The sequence below is a fragment of the Rhamphochromis sp. 'chilingali' genome (assembly GCF_963969265.1).
Source record: "Rhamphochromis sp. 'chilingali' genome assembly, chromosome: 3".
NCBI classification, from domain to species: domain Eukaryota; kingdom Metazoa; phylum Chordata; class Actinopteri; order Cichliformes; family Cichlidae; genus Rhamphochromis; species Rhamphochromis sp. 'chilingali'.
In genome coordinates this window covers 43857850-43879176 of record NC_137931.1, presented here as the reverse complement: position 1 = coordinate 43879176, position 21327 = coordinate 43857850, and the positions used below count along the sequence as shown (strand labels likewise).

At 40.8% G+C, this 21327-nt stretch overlaps 1 protein-coding gene across 2 annotated transcripts in view; it reads left to right on the top strand.

The window, feature by feature from the left end:
- Positions 1-21078, top strand: part of trabd2b (TraB domain containing 2B) — a 78260-nt gene extending 57182 nt beyond the window's left edge. For both annotated transcript variants that reach the window (XM_080876853.1, XM_080876852.1), the window contains 3 exons: positions 17417-17513; positions 19638-19922; positions 20207-21078. In XM_080876853.1, the coding sequence (XP_080732979.1) occupies positions 17417-17513; positions 19638-19922; positions 20207-20432 (608 nt within the window). In that variant the 3' untranslated portion in view covers positions 20433-21078. The remainder of the gene's footprint in view (positions 1-17416; positions 17514-19637; positions 19923-20206) is intronic.
- Positions 21079-21327: the final 249 nt, after the last annotated feature.

The window sequence follows — 21327 nt, the reverse complement described above, 5'->3', positions numbered from 1 at the left end:
AAAGATGAGACAAATTGCTACCACAAGATGGCAGTAATTTAAAGGGTGGATGCAAAAGAGCAATGACAGACACTTATGGTGTCTATATTTAATTGTAGATTTCACTGGGCAAGCAATGCCCACCTGCCTTGCCCTGACAGAACACGACTGGTATACAGAGCAGTCTGTCATATCATTAAAAGCCATCTGCCTAACATTGTGCAGATCCCTTTGTGGTGCTAAAACAGCTTTGAAGCCTCAGGGCATGGACCAGGGAATTCTGAAGGCTGTCCTGTGGTGTCTGGCACAGGATGTTGGCAATGCATCTTTTTGGTTGTGGATTGGGGTTTTCATGGAAATGTAGGGGTCCATCTCTGGGCTCTTCTTCTTGTTTCTTTAGCTATTTCTGAGCCGTTTGGGAGGTGTTACATGTTAAAGTAGATCTAAGTTTCTCAGCAGATCATTGCGTTATAAAGAGATGTCATTCACTTTACCTGTCACAGTTTGTAGTGTTGTGTATAGAAAACATTGAAAAAGAGTGAGAGAATGTGAAAACTATTTTCCAACGTTTGAATGAACTTCTGCCAAGGCACATATTTCTCAATTCACCGTCTAAAATGAGTGTTTTTCACAAAGGAATTCCTTGACGTGAGTTTGTATACAGTAACTAAATGAGCAGAGGGGCAGTGCTGAGAAAATGATGGTGCTCAGTAAAGAAGCCATCTGTAACTAAATATGTCAGCATGTGTGGCTGAGTGTCAGACTAAGCCAGCTTACATTAAACAGACTACCAGCAGTTCATAGCAACAATTCTGAATAAGAGTAAAACACTGGTTTGCAGCACATAAAACTGAAATTATTCATCCCTCACTGCTTTAATGCTATATAATAATGCTATTTATTACATATATATATCTTTTCCAGGATGTTGAGGAAAATCTGGGTCTTAAATTATCTCGGACAGGTAAAGCCACGATTGTGAATTTGCATTTTTTTTTCTATTAAGTCAATTAAAATATTTTTTTAATGCAGCTTTATGTTCAAGATTAGTCTCTATTAAACATTTTGTGTTAACTTTCCAGTGTGTTCCACGTGGCCTGGATAGATATGAGGTGAACATGTGTTTCAGGTCACCTGCACGCTTTAGCCTTGTGTGTAACAAAGTGACAGCAGGTGTGAAGTGATAGGAACCATTACAGTTAGACTGCAGGGTCCACACACACACACACACACACACACACACACACACACACACACACACACACACACACACACACACACACACACACACACACACACACACAGATACAGACACACTTGATTTATTATAGCAGCAGCTAATTATGTGCTCGTACTAGAGATCCTTTCTTCAAAAACAGTCACACTAAATTGGAAATACTGAGTAATTACAGCATGGAATTTTACAGGACTGTTCTATTACACACTATTACAGAATACTTTTGATCAATTATTACTAACTTTTAGAGAAATTTGTCAAACCTAGCACAGTGGAAGCCATAAAACATAGATGCTATTTGAAACTTAGATAAATATAGTATGTGTAAATGAAGGGGAGTTCAAAAGGCCACAAAGTTATACAATACTGTTCAATAGTCTGAAGCCACCCCCACTTTTATGATATTTTGTTTCCAAGGGACCAGACTTTTTGGATTTTCTCCAGGTAATAGCTCTCCAGGCTTTATAAAGGTACTTAAAGGATTTTCTTTGCTTTTTCACTGATTTCCAGTTCAGTCCTTATACCTGACCTTTTCAGATCAGTGTTTCTTGGTTTGTTTGTTTTTTTTATGTTGGGCCTTAAAATTATCTACAGCAGATGGACAACTACAGTAATGATACAGTAGAAGAAAAAATCCAGCAGATGCATCTCTGAGGACCTGACAGATGAATCTGACCCTTCAGATGATGCATCTACTGGTCACTGAGGTCTCAGTGGAAGAGTCACTGTCAACAAGCCATCATCAACATGTACCAGGGAGATCAGGAGAAAGGAACTACACTCTATAAAACACAGCGGAGGCTCTGTCATTGTTTGGGGCTGAATTTCAGCCAATGGTTTTTGAGATCTTGTCAAAATTGGTGGAATTATGAATGCAGAAGAGTATCGTCAAATTTGGATTCACTGTGCATTAACATTTGGAAAGTGCCGGACTGGCAGTAGCTTTATTTTCCAGTATGACAATGATCCCACACACACTGCCAGTGCAGTAAAAGCATACTTGGGCAGAAAAACACACAATGGAAGACTATCAGTTATGAACTGGCCTCCCCAGAGCCTGGACCTTAACATTATTGAAGCAGGGTGGGATCATCTTGACAGAGAACAGAACAAAAGGCAGCCAATATCAAAAGAAGAGCTTTGAATGTCCTTTAAGAATCCCAGTGAACTATTCCTGAAGACTACTACAGAAATCCTATAGTTAAAGAATGAAGGTGGTCATACTAAATGTTGACTTTAAAGCTCATTAAAACTGTACAAACTTTGTACATGGGCAAACATACGTGTTGGCATATGTTTCCTTTTTTTTTTTTTTTTTTTTTTTAAATGACATCAGAAACAGCAGTATGCGACATTACGTGATGGCAGAGCTTCAGTTCATCCTTTGTCATTTTTTTTTTTTTTTTTTTTTTTTTTTTTTTAATAAATAGGACAGGGGGAATGAATGAGAGAAAGAGGGGGAGAGAAAGAAAGAAAACCAAAGGGGAGAAGAGACGGTGAGAAGGGGGGGGAAGAGAGAGAAAAAAAAAAAGAACTCCTGGGTCACCTGTATGGAGAAAAAAAAACAAACAAACAAAAAAAACAAACAGAGGAGACAGCAAACAACAAAGAGCAACATAATAATAGAGAAAACAAAGCACCATCACAATAAACTAGCTAGTCATAGATATCAATATTTACTAAATAATAAACGATATTGTGCAGCACGCAAGATAGACAGCGCACAGTGTGCTTTGAGGCAGCAGCCAAGAAAGCTTTAGTCCGCGTCTGTGAATACCCATGTGTGCATACCTGTGTGGATCAGCATGCTTGCATTCCAAAGGTTTCTCCATGTAATGATCTGCTAGGGAGTGTGGGGGGGCCACAGCCCCGTCCTCCAGGGTGTGAAGCGGGTATGGAGGAGATCAAAACTCCAGACATCCAGAGGCCCCCAGAACACAAGAGACCATGGAAGACCAACAGAGGGGCAGCCGCGCCACTGTTCCAGTAAGAGCTGAGGAGAGTCCCAGATGAGGGCTCGCCCAGCAGCCGCGGAGCAGAAGTCAGGGGGAGTTGCAGTGTTGGCATATGTTTCCATAAACTGTTAGACCTATTTCCAATTTTCCTAGAAAAATATAAAGAAACAAGGGATGGCTCAAAACTTTTACGCAGTATTGAGTTTCAAAGAATGTTATGAAGATGAAATATTTTCCACCGAAATATTTCAATAATATCACCACACAAATCTTCACTCTTAGAGTGACAGGCCATAAATACTGCAACTAGTGACCACAACTAATAGGACTTAAGTTCTGTTTTCAGGCAACAAACCACCTTTCTCATGCTCTAAGCAGAAGGCTTCCACATCCTCATGTCTTATATCTGTGTTCAGGATATTGACTCATGTCTTTACAGTCCTGTAACTGTCCCTTTTAGTCCCAGTTGTAACCAAACATGAAATTTTATCACTCAGTGATGCCAGAATGTATTAAGTGACGACACTGGCTCCCAGAAATTTGGCCCTGCCCACATTTCCTTTGAAGATTTTCAAAACCTCTTGAGGTGAGCAGGCCTGCTTTGTGAATGGTGTTCTGCTTATGGTCTAAATATAATCTAACCACAGACCATAGTTTGAGTAATAAAGGGAAATTAAGAAGACGGGGGGTGTGAGGGTTAAGATTATCCAGACATATAAAATAAAGACAGCCCAGGGAGATGAATTACAGCTACTTTCAGGCCAAACGTGGGCGTGCAATAATGTGATCACATAAAATCCAATCTTTATGGTTAGATCTCAAAACTCACATTAACATGACGTGTTTCAAACCGAAAAAACTAAAGGCAGTGGACTATATACCTTACTTCACAGCATTTTTTTTTGTGGATGACAAAACGGAATAATCTTAACATGGAACTGTTTCTGACAGAGCCATGATGTGTGCTCATGTCTGTTCATGTCGAGTGGGTGTTTTCGTATTTATGCTTTACAGCAGATACATATTAGGAGCCGTTTTCAGCAGCATTTGCCTTGGATCACTTACTTCTAGCATTAACTATGTCTAGAATGTAGTGGACAAACAGAACTTGTGTGAGAACGAGCAGGAGCACCTCTCAGGTCAAGCCCCTCTAAAGTTACAGATGTCATAGTTATTTTTTTCTTTTCACAGGGTAATTAAAGTGTACGATGTGTGTATTAAGTGGTTCAGTCAGGAAATCCATCTCTCCTCAGCTCAGCACCTTACCTCTCAGCCTCCCCCATGCCCTTGCTTTCACTGCACACATACACCTTCCTGTAGCACAAGTGCCTTTTTGGATAAAATGTACGCTTTTTTAACTGCAAAAAGATTTTTTTCCTCTATTGCTCTGCTCTCAGTTTTGAATTCTGCACACACATCTGCAAGTGCATGTTATAACATTTCATTTTCTTCACTTTCAGAAACAGGTTATTTATATAAATTCCAGCAGGCATAACTGAATTATCCCAGGCAATATAAAAGAAACTGACTGAGAGGATTTACTGTCTCACTGTTGGGCCAAGACTTTATGATATCGGTGGTTGATAATGACACCTCCAAATAAATCATTCACAAAATACTCATATATTGTTTGATTCTTAACCAATGACTGTACTGTAGACATTTAATACACTAATAACACTCATTAGTAGCCTGTTTTCAATGGCAATACAGATTGATTATGATTAAAGCAGTGTCCTTTTGATTAAATTTGCCATTTACTGTAACTATAGTATGTATATATTTCCCCCAATGAAAACAAATCCACAAAGTTTTGCAAAGTTATCTTAAAATTTGGGGTAATTATATAAGAATTTCACATTAGCTATCTCAAAATTTTGATTTACTAACTCAAAATTTCGAGATAAGAACCCAAAACTGAGCAAATATCTCGACATTTTGAGTTATTAAGTCAAAATTTCGAGATAAGAACCCAAAATGTTTATTTTGACTGATGGATAGCAATATTCTGTTTTGTTTTGTTTTGTTTTCCAGTAGCCAAAACAAGCTTCCAAACTGAAACAGCTCTAAACTAGGCTGGTTCTAGCTGTGTGCAGGGGGTAGTTCAGCATAGCTAAACAGTACATCTTACCAGTCTAAAGAAAAATCATTTTGGGTTTTGGTTAGCTAGTGAAGAAAGTATTGATTCTAACATCTGAATTGGTTTGATAGCCTACAGTCCACAGTCTCCCACTCACATACACATAAATGTTCTAGAGCAGTTCCATTTTACCTGTTGTAGATACTTCTGAGACGTTAGATATGTGTACTAACTTCCTTCATTTTGTAGCCAAAGTGGACCTGAAGTTATTCCCACTTTTCCTTCCCTTTGTCTCCTCACCGTCTCCCATCCTGCTCCTAAGCACCACTATGGTCACTGCTGTTCACTATTACTATCAGTATTATGTAATAGGGACCAGTCACGGGCACCCACTATAACATGACGTAGAGTTCTTTGTAAGGATCAGTAAAAGCATCAGAGTTTCCCCCATGGACAAAATGACACAGCAGCCCCAGATGAAAGCAATAAAGGAAAGGCATACCCACAGACAAGTCATACACACAGAATACTTGGTCTGTTGCTATTGCAAACAGATACAAACCTTAACTATTTTCCATCACTCACTCGGCAAAATGCACTCTCTGTCGCCTTCCTCTCAGTCACACACAAACTAAAAACATACACTTATGCAGACTACATGCAGAGTTATCATTTGTGCTGAGGAGTGCTGTGAGAGCATGGCCGTGTGTTGTTCGAGCTCTGTGGTGTGCTTCAGCAGGTTTTCATTTGCCAGTTCCCTGGCAGCCGCTGCCCACTCTTATTAAAAACATCCCATGGAATTTCCTGACGCTGCCACGGCCTAGACACCACTTCGCACACATACACACACTTACACGTATGTTTATGTTTGTGACACAAAGTCCCATGATCTGCAGATATTTATCACCCAAACGAGCAGTTACTGTCAAAAGTCCACATGTAGTACTGTTTGTTTTGGAGTCTAAGCCACTTTGGATCTGTTTGCTGAAGTTGATTTTTATGCATATGTTCTGATGTGCAGACCTATAATAGCCCATTGTGCAGGCAGACTGGACCCATGTGTTTTGCAGTCACTTGTGGTGTTGTGGTGTCGAAGTGATGAGGGAGAGAGCCTGCCTGGCGTGCATGTCATTTTGTCTCCGTGGCTCTTCCCATCTTAGTCCGTATCTGTTTTTCTCAGCCTCTTCCCCTCATCTGACTGTCTCTGCCTGCACACCAGTCTGTCTGCATAGCTCTCATTTCATCTTTCTCCCCAGCTCTCTGTTCTGCTTCTGTCGTTCTGGTCTGCACTGTCAGTCCTTTCCATCTGTTGCTCTTTTTCCTTTATTAAACCAACACCATTCCTTGATGCTGTCTATCTCCATCTTGCTTCATACTGTCTTTCCTTCCACATAGTGCGGATCTATTTTATGAAGTGACAGACGTGCAATGCTTTGGATGTTGGGTGTGTATTTTCTCTTCTGTGGAGAAGACAGAGACAGAAAGATATTAGAAGTGCTTCCTTGATGACAGTTTGGGCCTAGCACACATTTAAATTTATTTTTAACGTCCGCGTGGTTTGTCCTTGAAGCCAACGTTGTGTTTTTTACAGGGGCATCTGGTGGATGAGCACAAGGATACTTATGCCTTTCCTCCTCAAAGCCAGATAACTTTAATCCCTAATATGATTCAAAACTAAACAAGGATCATTTCCCATTTGGATCTCTTAACTGTGACCAGTTACAATAGCATTCAACTGCTGTAGGAACAGCGTAGGCTCTGTTGTTGTATCCATGTAAGGTTATGCCGTCTTGTAAATTTTCAGGAATGTAACTCTGTGAGTTTGCGTGAAAACATCTTATGGTAACTCTTAACTGCACTGGCTGCATTTCTCATCGTAATTAAATCAGTATAGCTCATTAGCTTGTTCAAAGATTACACACTTCATTAGCAGCTGGAAGAACATCCCACTGCCTATTAAGAGCCAATGACTTTAATGCTACGTTTCATAAACACGTGAATGCTTCTTTCTTTGATCTTTTGAGTGTTAAAATTGACCTAAATGCACACAACAGAAACTATGTAGCCCCAGGAATGCAAGAATATTAACGTCCCCATTTAGAGACTCATAATGCTGCAGGTTTTTCTACTTGGTGAATGACTATATTCACTGTTATCCTAGCTAAATAACAGATCTGATTAAAACATTACTGCAGAAAAATTTTTTTTTTTATGGTCACCAGATCTCGATCCCGATTAAAGACATGGAAGATTTTGGGCCACAAGACAGAAACATAGTGCCAGGCCTGTAATATCTATGCCAAATGAAATATAGGAATCATTAATAATGAGATGGGGATATAGTTAGAGACGCAAGATTGGGAGGGTTTGGACATGTGCAGATGAGGGATATAGGCTATGCTGAATATGGGGCTGCTATGCAGGAGTTACACTGGTGTGACAGAAGAGGATGGGGTGAGATGGAGGCAGATGATCTGCTCTGGTGACTCCTAAAGGGACCAACTGAAAGATGAAGAAGATTTTCTGCTACTGACATTAAAACACTAAATTAAAATGTACTTTTTGGCAGAATTGTGTTCTTGTCTGGGAGTTTTAGACACCTGTAGAAACATAGGTTTACACACCAGTGTTGGCGCATCTCAAATGCCATTTGCCTGTTTGCCACAGTGAATAACTTTGGGATTAGTGTCTTGCCTGAGCCAAGAACCAATCAGCTAAGTAAAGAAAAACGACAGCCTATCATTACTTTAAGAACTGAAAGTCAGTCAGTCTAGAAAATTGCTCACACTTCGAATGTGTCCCCAAGTGCAGCTGCAAAAACCCACAAACGCTACGATGAAACTGGCTCACATGAGGACCGCCACAGTAAAGCAAGACCAAGAGTCACCTCTGCTGCAGAGGATTAATTCATCTGAGTCACACAGCACCTCAAATTAGAGCCCAGATAAATGTCACGCAGAGTTCCAGTAACAGACACGTGGCTACATCAACTGTTCAGAGAAGACAAATCAGGTCAAATAGCTGCTAAGAAACCACTACTGAGGAAAAGCAACAAGCCGAAGAGATTTGTTTGGGCCAAGAAACACAAGTAGTGGACCAGTGGGAATCTGTGCTTTGATGAGTCCAAATTTGAGATCTTTGGTTCCACCCACCGTGTCTGTGTGACACAGAAAAGGTGGTCTCTACATGCATGGGTCCTACCGTGAACGAATGGACGAGGAGGAGTGATGTTGTGGGGGTGCTTTGCTGGTGACACTGTTGGGAATTTGTTCAAAATTAAAGGCACACTGAACCAGCATGGCTACCACATCGCATCCTGCGGCGACATGCCATCCCATCCGATTTTCATTTAGTTGGATCATCATTTATTTTTCAACAGGACCCCAAACACACCTCCAGGCTGTGCAAGGTCTATTTGACCAAGAAGGAGAGTGATGGAGTGCTGCACCAGACAGCCTGATGTGATGTGATGCTTTGGTTTCTGCAAACACAAACAGATCCAACTCAGAAAGATACACTCACATTTACTCACATGCACTTTCTTTTATCTCTAAGCTTATGTGTCTGTGTGGTGTTTGCCAGCAGCACACACATATGCACTCCTTTAGATCATAATTTATAGATTATCATTCCTTCTCTCTGTAACTTTAACTGATGGATGAAGAAAAACAAACCAGTGTGAAAGGTGAAAGACGAACATCATAGAGACGTTTTTAGAGCAGAGAATGCCACATCTTCCATTACATGTATGTACGATGAGATATCAGAGACTACAGCTTACAGAAACAAAAACAGTCAATAGCAGGGGGATTTTTACTTTCTTTGTGCCTTTGTTTTCTACATTTTCCACTACTTCCTTTTTTTTTTTTAACTCTCTGTGCTTTTCTACTTTTTCCTCACCACACCCAGCTTCTCACTTTCTGCCCACCAGGAGAGCTTTACAAACTTAAGCAGCAAGCATAGGCAGTCTAAATATTTGAAAGCAAGGAATGGCTTTTAAACACTCAACCACTGAGCTGAGTGAAGCTTCCAGTCTCTCTAACATGGATGTGTGTCAAGCCCGCCACATGCAGCGGTCAGCCTCTGGATTTGATCCCTGAAACTTTCTTGATCTCCGTATTTGACCAGAATTTCAACCTTTAACAGTCCTGTCAACAGCTGTCACTCACAACACCTCGGAGGGTGTGTGTAGTGCAATAAGACAGACAGACGTCTTACTGCATGCATAGGAAATGAAGTCATTATGGAGATGAGGAATGGGTGAGAGCGGTGAGCTCCAGATTGCCTTTACTTCTCCTTCTAGAAACTCAGAGCTCCCTGAGAAGAGAGGTGGAATTTACACATCATGTAAAAGCCGTGGTCTGTTTTCAAGGAAATTATTCCTGAACACTGTGGGTAGCTGTTTTTGTAGCTCTGTTAATTCAAATTCTGCTGTGTGATTTATAGAGAGATCCCGTTCCTGTTAAACAGTAGATGGGAATGCACAGTGAGGCCCAGGGATGCCGACCTTATTAAAATCTTTGTTGCATTACTCATATTTTGCTCAAGGAAATAGTCTTAGTACAAAAAGTGGAAAAAGGGACTTTCCCCTAAAACACAAACAGGTGCACACATATACATTATATGAGCACAACTTGCAGGGAGAATGCGAACACACACAGGTTCACGCACAAGCAGATCGCAGAAAGAAAAGCACTGAAGCATGAGCTGCATTCTCCTGGGAAAAATGTCAGCATCCTCATAACATCTAAACGAACTTGACAGATTTAGAGTTCCTTAAAATCAAATCCTCCACCAATGAAAAACAAAAGCAAAGCAAGCTTTCTGTTTAGTCTATCTCCTCTTTAAGATCATATTCTTATGTACCTGTGGAGCACTTCCAGCACAGTATTTGCTCAGAGCCACCCAGCTCCACCACCCCCAGAGTTGGCTCTGCGTAATTTTGTTTCCTAAGTCAACAAAACAACTATGAGAGATGTTGTAATGTTTAGACATTGCTTTTCACCAGCATCATCAAAACACTGGGGGATACTGGGTGGGGGGAGGTAGTGTCCTTCAGTCCAGTAGACTTCACATACTTTATTGCAATATTGAAGTTATTCCTTAGAGTCATGGTGGCCCAGCACCTTACATATTTTCCTTTAATTTGTCACCTATTTAACACCTACACACATTTACAAACATGTGAAGATGAGAGTAACATTTTCCACATTATCTCTGTCTGCGCTTGCCCTCGTCCTGGAACATATTTCCAAACAAACCAAAAGTGGAACACACCCTTGTCAGCTAATATGCTTTTTCTTTCTCATCCATTCACTGGCTATGTCTCCTGGATGTTCGCTTTTCTTCTCTTTTTAACTCATCTTCCAATTTCTTGATCACCCACTTGTTTAAATTGCTCTGAGGGAACTGCTTGTGTTTGTTTGGACCATAATGTAGCAACTATGCCCAGCAGGCATTCTGCTTGGGTTGAGGGCGTACGTCAATCCCTCTCTCCCTCTGATCGTCCTCTCTATCCTCCACCCTTTCCTCCTTCTTTTCCATCTCCTCTCAAACCACTTGCCAATTATCTATTTCTATTCTCTCTTCCTTTGTGCTCCTTTTGTGCAATTTTCATATGAGGTGGTCTGCTTGTAAGCCATGTGGGATTTTTTTTAACCACTAGTGCATATCAGTTGATGCATTGTTTACACAAAGTAATTGCAAACACATTTGTTTGTGCAAAAACTGAAAAATAACATAATTCTCTTCCTGTGCGTTTTCTGCATTCTTGAAGCAATGTCAAATTCCTAACTGCTCAGTGTTTCCATTTTCCTTGCTTTTCCTGCTTTGCTACTAGTGTCTCTTTCCTCTGACTGATGTGCAAAAGCATATAGAAAGAAAGGATGGAGAATCACGCATAAAGCGAGGCTCGGTGAGGTTTAACTTGGAAGGAAAAATAGGGAAAGGTCTGAAAGAGAGAGAAGGATGTGTGCAGACCAAGCGTTGACATGGTTTAAATTGAGCGTGAATGCCTAGACATGCTGCAATACCTCTTTTTTCTTTTCAAAACACACTAATACATCCCTCCCGAAAAAACTTGCATGGAGGGAAAAAAGAGAAAAACTGACTGTAAAACAAATGCAAAATGGAAGCTAAGAAGCTTAAGAAGCCTGGATATGGAAGATAAAGAGACAGGCAGATGTGGCAAACATAGAAAGGTGAATGTGCAAGTGGAGTAAATTAAGTCATTGCTACTGTAAGTGGAAATCAGGATGGGATGGTTATTAAATAAAGGAGTTGCTGGTTTATTAACTCTGCGCTCTGGAGCCACGGGAGGGGAAACACCCTGTGAGAGGGTGTATACACAGCAAAAACTTGCTCCTACTTAAAACAAAATATTTATTAAGTAAATAAAATATTTGAAAAACACATATCTGCAGTTGGAGAAATGACAGCAGGTGGTTGGCTGATATATGGTAGTGGTTGCAGTTGGGCTGAAGCCACATTCCCACAAGCTATTCTTTTTATGTCGCAGGCAGAGCAACTTGTCTACTGGAAGATTAAATACGACCCATATGGAAAAGAATTTCAAAGAATATTTAGTAAATGTTTATTTTGTGTATTTTTAAATCTTTAAACAAAATTCCTGCCACGACTTATGTATGAAACTGGCATTTTGTTCATGCATAAGAAAAGTCATAAGAAACAAGTATTCATTATTTTTCCAAGTAAACATTATGTCGTATGAGTACAATGAGAAGGGTAAATAATATGGATATTTTCCTTTGAGTGCAATGAAGCCAATGATGAAAACAGAAGCTGTGTTCCACTTCTATGTTAATATTAATGATAAACATTTTTAAAGTATGACTTTACACTGAGACCGTACACTGAGAGAAATCTACAAAGTCATGAAGATGTAAGCAGCTTGGCTGGGTGAACTACAGCAGCACAAAGCCATAATAGATGCCACCTATCAGCTAAGAAACTGAGATGCCACAAACTGATAATATTATGTGTGTATGTGTATGTAGACAGCTCACCAGTAGTGAGACAGTAGAAAACTGTAAAAACATGTCCTGTTCTGATGAATCTGCTGCAACGTTCACATGGTAGGGTCACTGTTTACTGCTTCCAGCATGATAACATGTCACAAAGTTCAAATCATCTCAAACTGGTTTCTTACATTTTACTGTAGTTTAATGTACATAAAATAACTTTCACAGTCCATCGTGTGCATGTGTGGCAACAGGAGATTCACGTCACAGATCTGCTGACGACAAATCTGCAGCAACTTTGCGTCATAATGGGCCAAAAATCTTTGAGGAATGTTTCGGTTCCACATTGATTTTATACCACGAATGAATGCAAAACGTTGTCCAGCCCAATATGTTAGGCATCGTGTTTAGGCATCAAATATCCTTTGATTAAGGAGAATATTTTCATCTTCTGTCATGAGGACATGTTAACTTGCCATTACTAATTTTCTAACCAAAGCCACAATCTTTTCTCAATATTATCCAAGAGTTCTGATTGCTTGAACAAAACCATAAAAATTTTAATTTACGGAAAAGAAGGAAATGTTCTTGGATGTGTATCTTCAAACAATGTGCAGATGGGGGCGAGACAGCTAAAGACACTGGGAAAAAGAAAAACATTGCTTTCTCTTTTTTACATTTCTTTTAAGGTCTTTCCGTAAAAACTTGAAAAGTAAACATTAATAGCGAGCATTACACTGCAATGATTAGGGTGTCACTAAGTACTGTAACTTTAAAACAGAGTGGCATGTTTACAGTGAGCTACCTGTGCGGTCAGCCCACGAGCACTACAAGCAGCAGGGGAGCAATTAGGAGTCAGCTGACCTCTTATTACATTTAAGCTAATTGAGCTGTTTGTTAAGACTGCTCTGTGCTTCAGAAGCACCACACTGTTTACTGTCTGAATACTCCACAAACAAACACACTAGCTCAGCCTCCCACACGCACCTTCATCTGCTTGGAAAGAGCTATTATTTCTCTACCCAGTCACTCACCCACACACAGGCACGAACCACAAACCTACAATGAAACAAACAATGCACATGCCACTGTTGTCAGATGAAAAGCTTGTGAATTAACTTTTTCCAAAAGAATGGATTTGTAAGAACTTGGAAAAACGTTTTGTTTGTTCAACAAACGGAGCCAATTCATGAAGAAATGTGCAGTCCCTCACTTGAGAGTTACCAACATTTCATAAGTGTGTGTGTGTGTGTGTGTGTGTGTGTGTGTGTGTGTGTGTGTGTGTGTGTGTGTGTGTGTGTGTGTGTGTGTGTGTGTGTGTGTGCATTCAGTGGGCTGTTTAAGCAGCAGATGCAAGTTTAGCATCCAAACCAATTCTCCCTCCACAGAAAACTGAATGGCAGTTTTACAGCAAGTGTAAAAATTGAACCCATATGGTTGTTTGTTATGTCATCTTCCAAACAAAGTTACGCATAAATATACACGACTTTGTCGAGGTGTGTTATGAATGATGGCAGAGTAGAGGAAATCAAGCCAACACACGAAACAGTCAGCTTGACCTCACACCCAGCAAACACGCGGCACATGCTCTTCTTTGCCCCGAGCCCACTGAATTTAATGAAATAGCTGCTTGACACAGACATGAAGGAGGTTAAATCTGTCAGCATGCAGTCACTGAACGAGCTGACTTTGGCCCCAAGATCTTGTTTGAAGGAAAGGGTGAAAAGAGAAAGAAGAATGCTGTTCTTTTCAATTCAGTTCAGTTTTATTTATATAGCGCCAAATCACAACAGCAGTTGCCTCAAGGCACTTTATACTGTGAGGTAAATACCCTACAATAATACAGAGAAAACCCCAACAATAAAATGGCAACAGTGGGAAAGAAAAACTCCCTTTTAACAGGAAGAAACCTCCAGCAGAACAAAGCTCAGGGAGCAGTGGCCATCTGCCGGTTTTATCTGTTTATCTCTGCGGTTTTAAAGAAGGCCCAACAGCGTCTCCACTTTCTGAGAATCCTCAGAAAAATGGACCTGAAGAAGGAGCTGTTGACCGTCTTCTCCATTGAAAGTGTGCTGACATATTGCATCGGTGTGTGGTTCTCCAGCTGCACCACAGCACAGAGAAAGGTCATCAATATGGCCCAAAAAATCATTGGACATCCTCTTCCCTCCCTGTACAGCACTCGCTGTCTCAAGAGGGCACGCAGCATTCTACGGGACGGTACACACCCAGGACACCGGGTGTTTAAGCTGCTGCCATCTGGCAGGAGGTTCAGGCTGCTGAGGTCCCGAACAAATAGACTCAAGGACAGCTTTTACAACAGGGCAACAGCCCTGATCAATGCAAATAGCTGACCTGACTGGCTTTTTTTATTACTAAGTTATTATACTGTGTTGTGTTGTTTGTGTTGTTTGTGTTGCGTTGTGATGCGTCGTATCGTGTCGTGTTGTGTTACATGTAGTGCCGACGTAGGACAGTTTTCCAATTTCATTGTACTATTGTACTATGTATGACTGTGCAATGACAATAAAGAGTTATCTTATCTTACATAACCAAATAACAATACAGTTGGCCTTTGTAAGTGTAGAAATATTCCCAATTGTCAGTCTAATTATCCTTTGACCTAATGGTGGTGCAAAAGTACTGTGCAAAAGTCATGTGCCATCCCTCATTTCTTTATACCGGTATGTTGCTGACAAAAGAGGAAACGTGTGTAGTTTATTGAAACATGTGTAGATAAATGGTAAATGGCCTGTATTTGTATAGCGCTTTACTAGTCCCTAAGGACCGCAAAGCGCTTTACACTACATCCAGTCATCCACCCATTCACACACACATTCACACACTGGTGATGGCAAGCTACATTGTAGCCACAGCCACCCTGGGGCGCACTGACAGAGGCGTGATAGATGGTATTATATGGTTGATCAAAATCCGACAGTTTTTTTCTCCGTTGGTTTTTCCATCCATTTGGCGAGATCCCAAACACACTTGATGAAATCCAGCCCATTGACAGAGTCTCCACTATGTGTTACAGATTACTGTGAACACTCACTGTTGTGCCACTTTCCTGACCTCCTCTGTACATATTCACAACGGTTTGAACCAAAAATTTCAAATCAAGATTCAACACTCGTTAAGATCCATTGCCACTAATTTATGTAACCGGTTTCTGCTTCTGTTTCCCCATTACACTGACATTTGTGGCAAGTGGAATAATGCTACATAAACACTGTTACATTTACAGTCCAGTTTTTGTATAATTTCACACACTTCATCCATTTGTCCCTGCTTCCTGTCAGAGCTTTGCTGGATTTTTTCCCCCGTATTTCTTAAGGACATGACTTTCACTGTTTATTTGCTGTAGATCCTTTGCAGTCCTGCCACTTCTTCTTTTGGCTCCCACGTGTCTAGCCTTGCCAGTTTTTGAATTGCTTGTGCAAAAATAAGATTCTAGGTTTGTCAAACTGTGTGATCTTTTGTATTTTTTATAGACAAAATTGAAAAATTTACATGTAGACGCCATCTCTTGGCCCATCTCTTAATTCAGTTGCCTTTTTTATGCTTGAATGATTCACAGGTCACTGTTAAATTACTAACCAAATATGAAAATATTCCCTTAAAAATGGTTGGGCACAATGACTGGACTGAAAAAAAGAACGAAAAAGAAACAATGTCCAAAGAAAAACTCTGAAATATCTTCAGAAAGCCTGGATATGTATTGCTCAAGAATACTTGGAAAAAACCCCAATGAAGTTTGGCTCCTTGGAAGGAAAATATAAATGAATGAGGGGTGGCGCAAGACTTTTTCACAGTAGTAGTTGTCAAAGGACGTGAACTGACTCAACAAATACTTAAATAGTACTGTACTGTACCTTTGACTTCACAACAAAATCATACGTTTTCTCCCATAAAAACTTTAAGCCTATGAACATGAGAAAATGTCATCACTTCTTATGGCAATATGTAAGTATAATAAAAGAAGAACACAAGTACACACAAGCACACACACACACTCACTGTCACCCAGACAAAAAACTCACACTCGGCCCTCTGTGTAATCCCATCTGATCTCACCGACGCTCTGTTGTTAGAAGCCTCCTCTCACTCCACGGCCTATCCCAGCACTGCCTTTGAACTCAGCTGCCAAGAAAGTGTAACACCGCGTGCCTCTTTCTTTGACTTTCAGGAATGATCAGGAACATTATAATGATAAAATTGGCAGGGGGTGAGGAGCTGAGTGGGAGCAGAAGGCCTCGACGGAAAGCAAGAAAGAGGCTCGAATATTGTCAGCGTGTTGTTAATAAGCGAGCTGAGGTGTGCGAGTGTGTAAAATTCCTGCGCGTGTTTGAGTATGTGTATACGTCTGCGCACAAATATGAATTCCTCTCTTAGGGAGTACGTGTTGGTGAGGGTGATGTCAGGCTACATTATGGCTTATTGCTGGGTTGACTGACATGCAGGATTATCGGCTGATGGGATAAATTAAAAGAAAAAAAAAGCTTTCATCAGCATGCGGCTGGGGCCTGAATGTTTGATGTTAGACTGAAGGAGTCATATGCAAGGTGATGGAAAGTGAGAGAGGGCTGGAAGGGAGGCAAGAGGTTGAGTGCCCGATAGACAGACCAAGTTTTCATTTGAACAATCCCTGTTATCTTGCAGATTCTTCACTTCACTCCATGTCTGAGTTGTCACTGTCACCAAAATCCATTAGTGTCTCTAAAACTTGGCTGAGAAAAGATCATATTTAATGAGGCAGTCCACAAGAAAATGCAAGAAATTTAGACTGGCACGGTTTCTCTGGTATTTGTCGGACAAATATGGACATTAAAATGTATAGAAGCACTTTTAAGTTTGCTTACATTTCTTGACCAAAGCTATAGTTGCCTGTGTTAGGAAGATATAGTCTGTTACAGTTGTTAGAAAATAAGAGTTCAGATAGTGGGCCACACAAACATGTTATTGGTATGTTCAGCACCACAATGAAAACAAAGCTAAAATTTATGGAAGTTTTGTTCACTATATAATAATTGAGTGCTTTCAACGTAAGTAAATATCCATGAAACATAATCCAGGCTAGATTTACTCTTGAAGATAAATGCATGCGCCGCAAGAAGCTGAGTTTGAGTCTTTTGTGACCTCTGTTTTTTTGTTTTGTTTTGGTTTGCTTTTTGTTCACTGCTAGGCCACTTTCTGGGGAACCACAGCGTGCTGGACATCCTGAGGCAGGAGGGCTATGAGATTGTCCACATGCCCTCTGATCATCAAGAGCCAGCCACAGAGTGAGTAAGCAGACAAGAGTGCGCAGTAACAGATGACGGAGCATGTCATTTGATTAAATGACTGTGGTTACAAAGACAAAAACAAAAATAAGTTGCTGAAAAATAGAAAAAATAAGTGGTTGCTTGGATTACTCTTTAGAAAAGCAGTTGTTTGACATTATGGAGTCTAAGTTCTTGATGACGACACATAAATTGCGCTAATTAAATTTGAGTTTTGGATGATTCCGGTTTTGACTGAGTAATCGGGCACTTTAGAGCTATTTAAAACTCTTTACATGTTAAAATTATGACTTTTTCTAACCAGACAAGATATTTAATGGAAAAAGAAAAAGAGAATGTGATTTTCTATGTGCATGAGATTGATAATGTTATGGCAGTGCAGACTGTGAAGCAGAACATTTGTGCACTCTTACTGTAGATTTTGGCAGGGATACAGATGCACATCCACATGTATCTGTATCGACCCCCCCCCCCCCCCCCCCCCCCCCCCCCCAACTTAGTCTGTTCACATCTGTCTAATTCTCTTGAGAGTTGAGGCATTTAACCTCAGCAGATTTATTGGAGTGCAGATACGGTCCAAATTGTGCTATGCAAGAATCCTTTGATACCTCATCACCTCCCTCACACCTGCCTGCTTCTGCCCCCCCTTTCTGGTGGCTGCCAAAGGCCACTTGCCAGAGTGGTGGTTCTGTCTGCTTTCACTGCAACATACAAACACATGCATGCATGTATGCAGGATAAATGTAGAGATGCTCAAATTTACAACTATGCAACACATACATGACTCAGAAAGAGTCTTGGCTTCGCTCCTGTGGCCTTCTACAACTCTTCTTCATGTCTGTTAGTGTTCAGGCCCAATCACTGGCACACAGCACCTCCACTCTCACCTAAGGGTTTGATCCATGGGCCTATAAAATAATAAGAGCAGTCGCTGGAATCGGAGTGAAAATGGAAAAACAAGGCATAACAAGAACAGTCTTTTTTCTAACAGTAAAAACAACTCATCCCTCCAGCTGGAGCTTTTCACAAACTTCTCACTGCAAATTACAGCTGTAAATGTAGCCTCCCTATCTCTCTCCATCCTGTTTCCAGGCTTGTGGGCTTCAGCCAGTGGTTCATGGTTTAAAAGCTGACAAGTGGACTGACTTACTGTGGTCACGAAAAACTTGTGTCTACTGCGTGCACGCACGCACACACACACACACACACACACACACACACACACACACATGACCACACACTTGCCTGCAAGCTGACACTTCTAGCTCTCCGATACAAGGTGATCTGACAGGCGAGGAAACACACCACAGGATGGCTGGATGAGAGGTGTTTATGAAAGCTGTTAGCCTCAGACCTGGAGTGTTTTGAACCCACTGGCACAATTATATGACTGACAGAGCAGCCCAGAGCTGGGTTTGGCTGTGCAGTAGCTTGACCGCAGGCCTGGAGCTATCATCGCACTGACCAAGCCATCAGGGCCTGGGTGAGACAAGGTTGTTGAAACTTGTAAAAACAGAAAGGCAAACCGACAAATTGATCATGACCGGTGAGACAAAACTGATTATAAGTATTTCAAAAGAAATCGTGACTAAAGCATGCGATTTCTACTGCTGTTTATTTCATTTGAAAGGTCTTGAATGATGTGTAAAACATATTTTTGATGCTCTACTGAAACACAAAGTCACATGCGAGCCATATTGACAGGAAAAGAACAAGAGAGAAGAAAGTATGAGTAATGGCTGGAAGAAAGAGCAGCATGGCAAAAATATTTGAAGACAGGAGATTCTGGGTGGTCTTCTTGGTCAAATGTCAGCTCTGATGCACAATATATTGCCATGAGAGTTCCAACTTCCTCTTACGTTGTCTGCTGGGTCTTTCAACTTTTAAAGGACGCCCTTCTGGTGTTCATGTCCTTGACTGAAGTTATGGGGTGTAAGTGGAAAGCCATGGGGTGGTCAGAAACCACAAACAACACCACTGTCTGGTAGCACATTGGAAATCTTGCGAAACAGTACAGAAATACTAAAATAAACTATTTTGATCTAATATTTGGGTAAAAGTCTTTCTGTGAGTATTAATAGAACTGAGTCCATCCCCTGTCTGTCCTGTCCTCCCTTGCTCCAGGGCAGCAGGTCCAGACCTCCTTGCAGCACCAGAGTTCAGCAAGGAGAATACAGACACTAGCACAGGATCTCCCATTAGCTGGCCAACCAGTCCAGAGATGGAGCTGGAGCTCGAGGATCCAGAACCTATGCCTGGCCTTGGAGGGGAGGAGCTGCCTCACATGCTGCTCCCTGACAGCTTGAGCCAGCTAGAGGAGTTTGGACGCCATAAACGGCCACGCAAAGCTCACCGTGGCCACGGGAGACCCCGTCTCTTCAGTGACCTGTGGGTTCGCATTGGGGATGGGTGAGATATTTATTATGATTAGTTTGACTGTAGCTGAGTTGTACCTCTTTAAACAAAACATAATAATCTTTTAACAATTGAATGTCTGTAAGGACTGTACTGGCTTGATGACGATTATTAATAAACTCTGGATGTCCCTAAGTAAAAGACCACAATGAGATTGGCTGCTGAATATGTACTGGAAATGTTATGCATGTGATTGTTCGGAGATCATGTAAGACTCAGTTCTTTTCCAGTCTAGCTAAATTCCTCATAACCTAATTTTCCCCCCCTCCTTTCTTCAGCACCACCCCACCACCAAACGTGAGGATAATCAATGGCTATGTGACAGTGGAGCCTCCGCTGACCTACCAAAAGCATCGCAGGCGGATGGAGATCTACGAGATAGATCGAGATAGTTCGCCTTCCTCCACTTCACCAAGCCCCAGCTCAGCCCAGCTAGCTCACAGCAAAGTCACGCTGTCTTGTGCTTTAGCGTGGCTTTTATCACACATATTGTTTACCTCCTGACCAAAAGAAAGTGTTACCTCATGAGAAACATTGGACAATACTTCATCCACACCAGAGCAGTGGAGCGTACCTGATAAAGCCAAACAAGGAGTGATTGTCAGGGAGAAACATCTCAGTCAGGATAAGACGTCTTAACGTGGGACGATCCGTTCTCCACCATAGAGCGAGATCGGCTTCAGGCTGCTGAAATGCCAATGTCTTTAAAAACTTGCCAAGTCTCATAATGTGTGGAATAAGCTCTGTGCTGCGTAAGAAGCAAAACGTGGACTATGTTGAACTGCAGTGGGGTCAAGTCCAAACCTCCTGAAAGTATTGAGATAGAATAACAAACACACAGCACAATGAAGAATTGTAAATTTAAAGAGCTGGAGTCTTTTACCTATAAAAACTGTAATATTATGTAGAAAAATAAGACTGACTTTAATAATGAGAATAGGTCATACTAACAGTTATAACTCTGTGAAAAGAAATGAGTTGAATAAACAAGGTACTGTGTGAGGCATTTACCTTCACACAGAGAAGCACTCAGATGCCACTTTGTAAATTGTGCATTTTGTTCATAAAGAAATATTGTATATTTATTATTTCTGGAAGAAAGAGTATATTTTCTTGCTTTTTGAAATAAAACGTAAATAAATACAGTCTGTAAACTAATCGAGTGCATCAAGCGGTCTTTCTTTCAGCAGACATAAACTGTGTGTTTAAGAATACGTTTATAACACCACCATCTGTTCTTTATTTAAAGCGTGAAATTATGGATATTTTTTGTCATAATCTAATGAAGCATATACTTCGGAATTGTCAAAAACATTCAAATATGACTATTATCTGGAAAAATGAATAGAAACTATAGTGGAACTACACGTTTTTAACTAGGGAAACAAGCAACATGTGA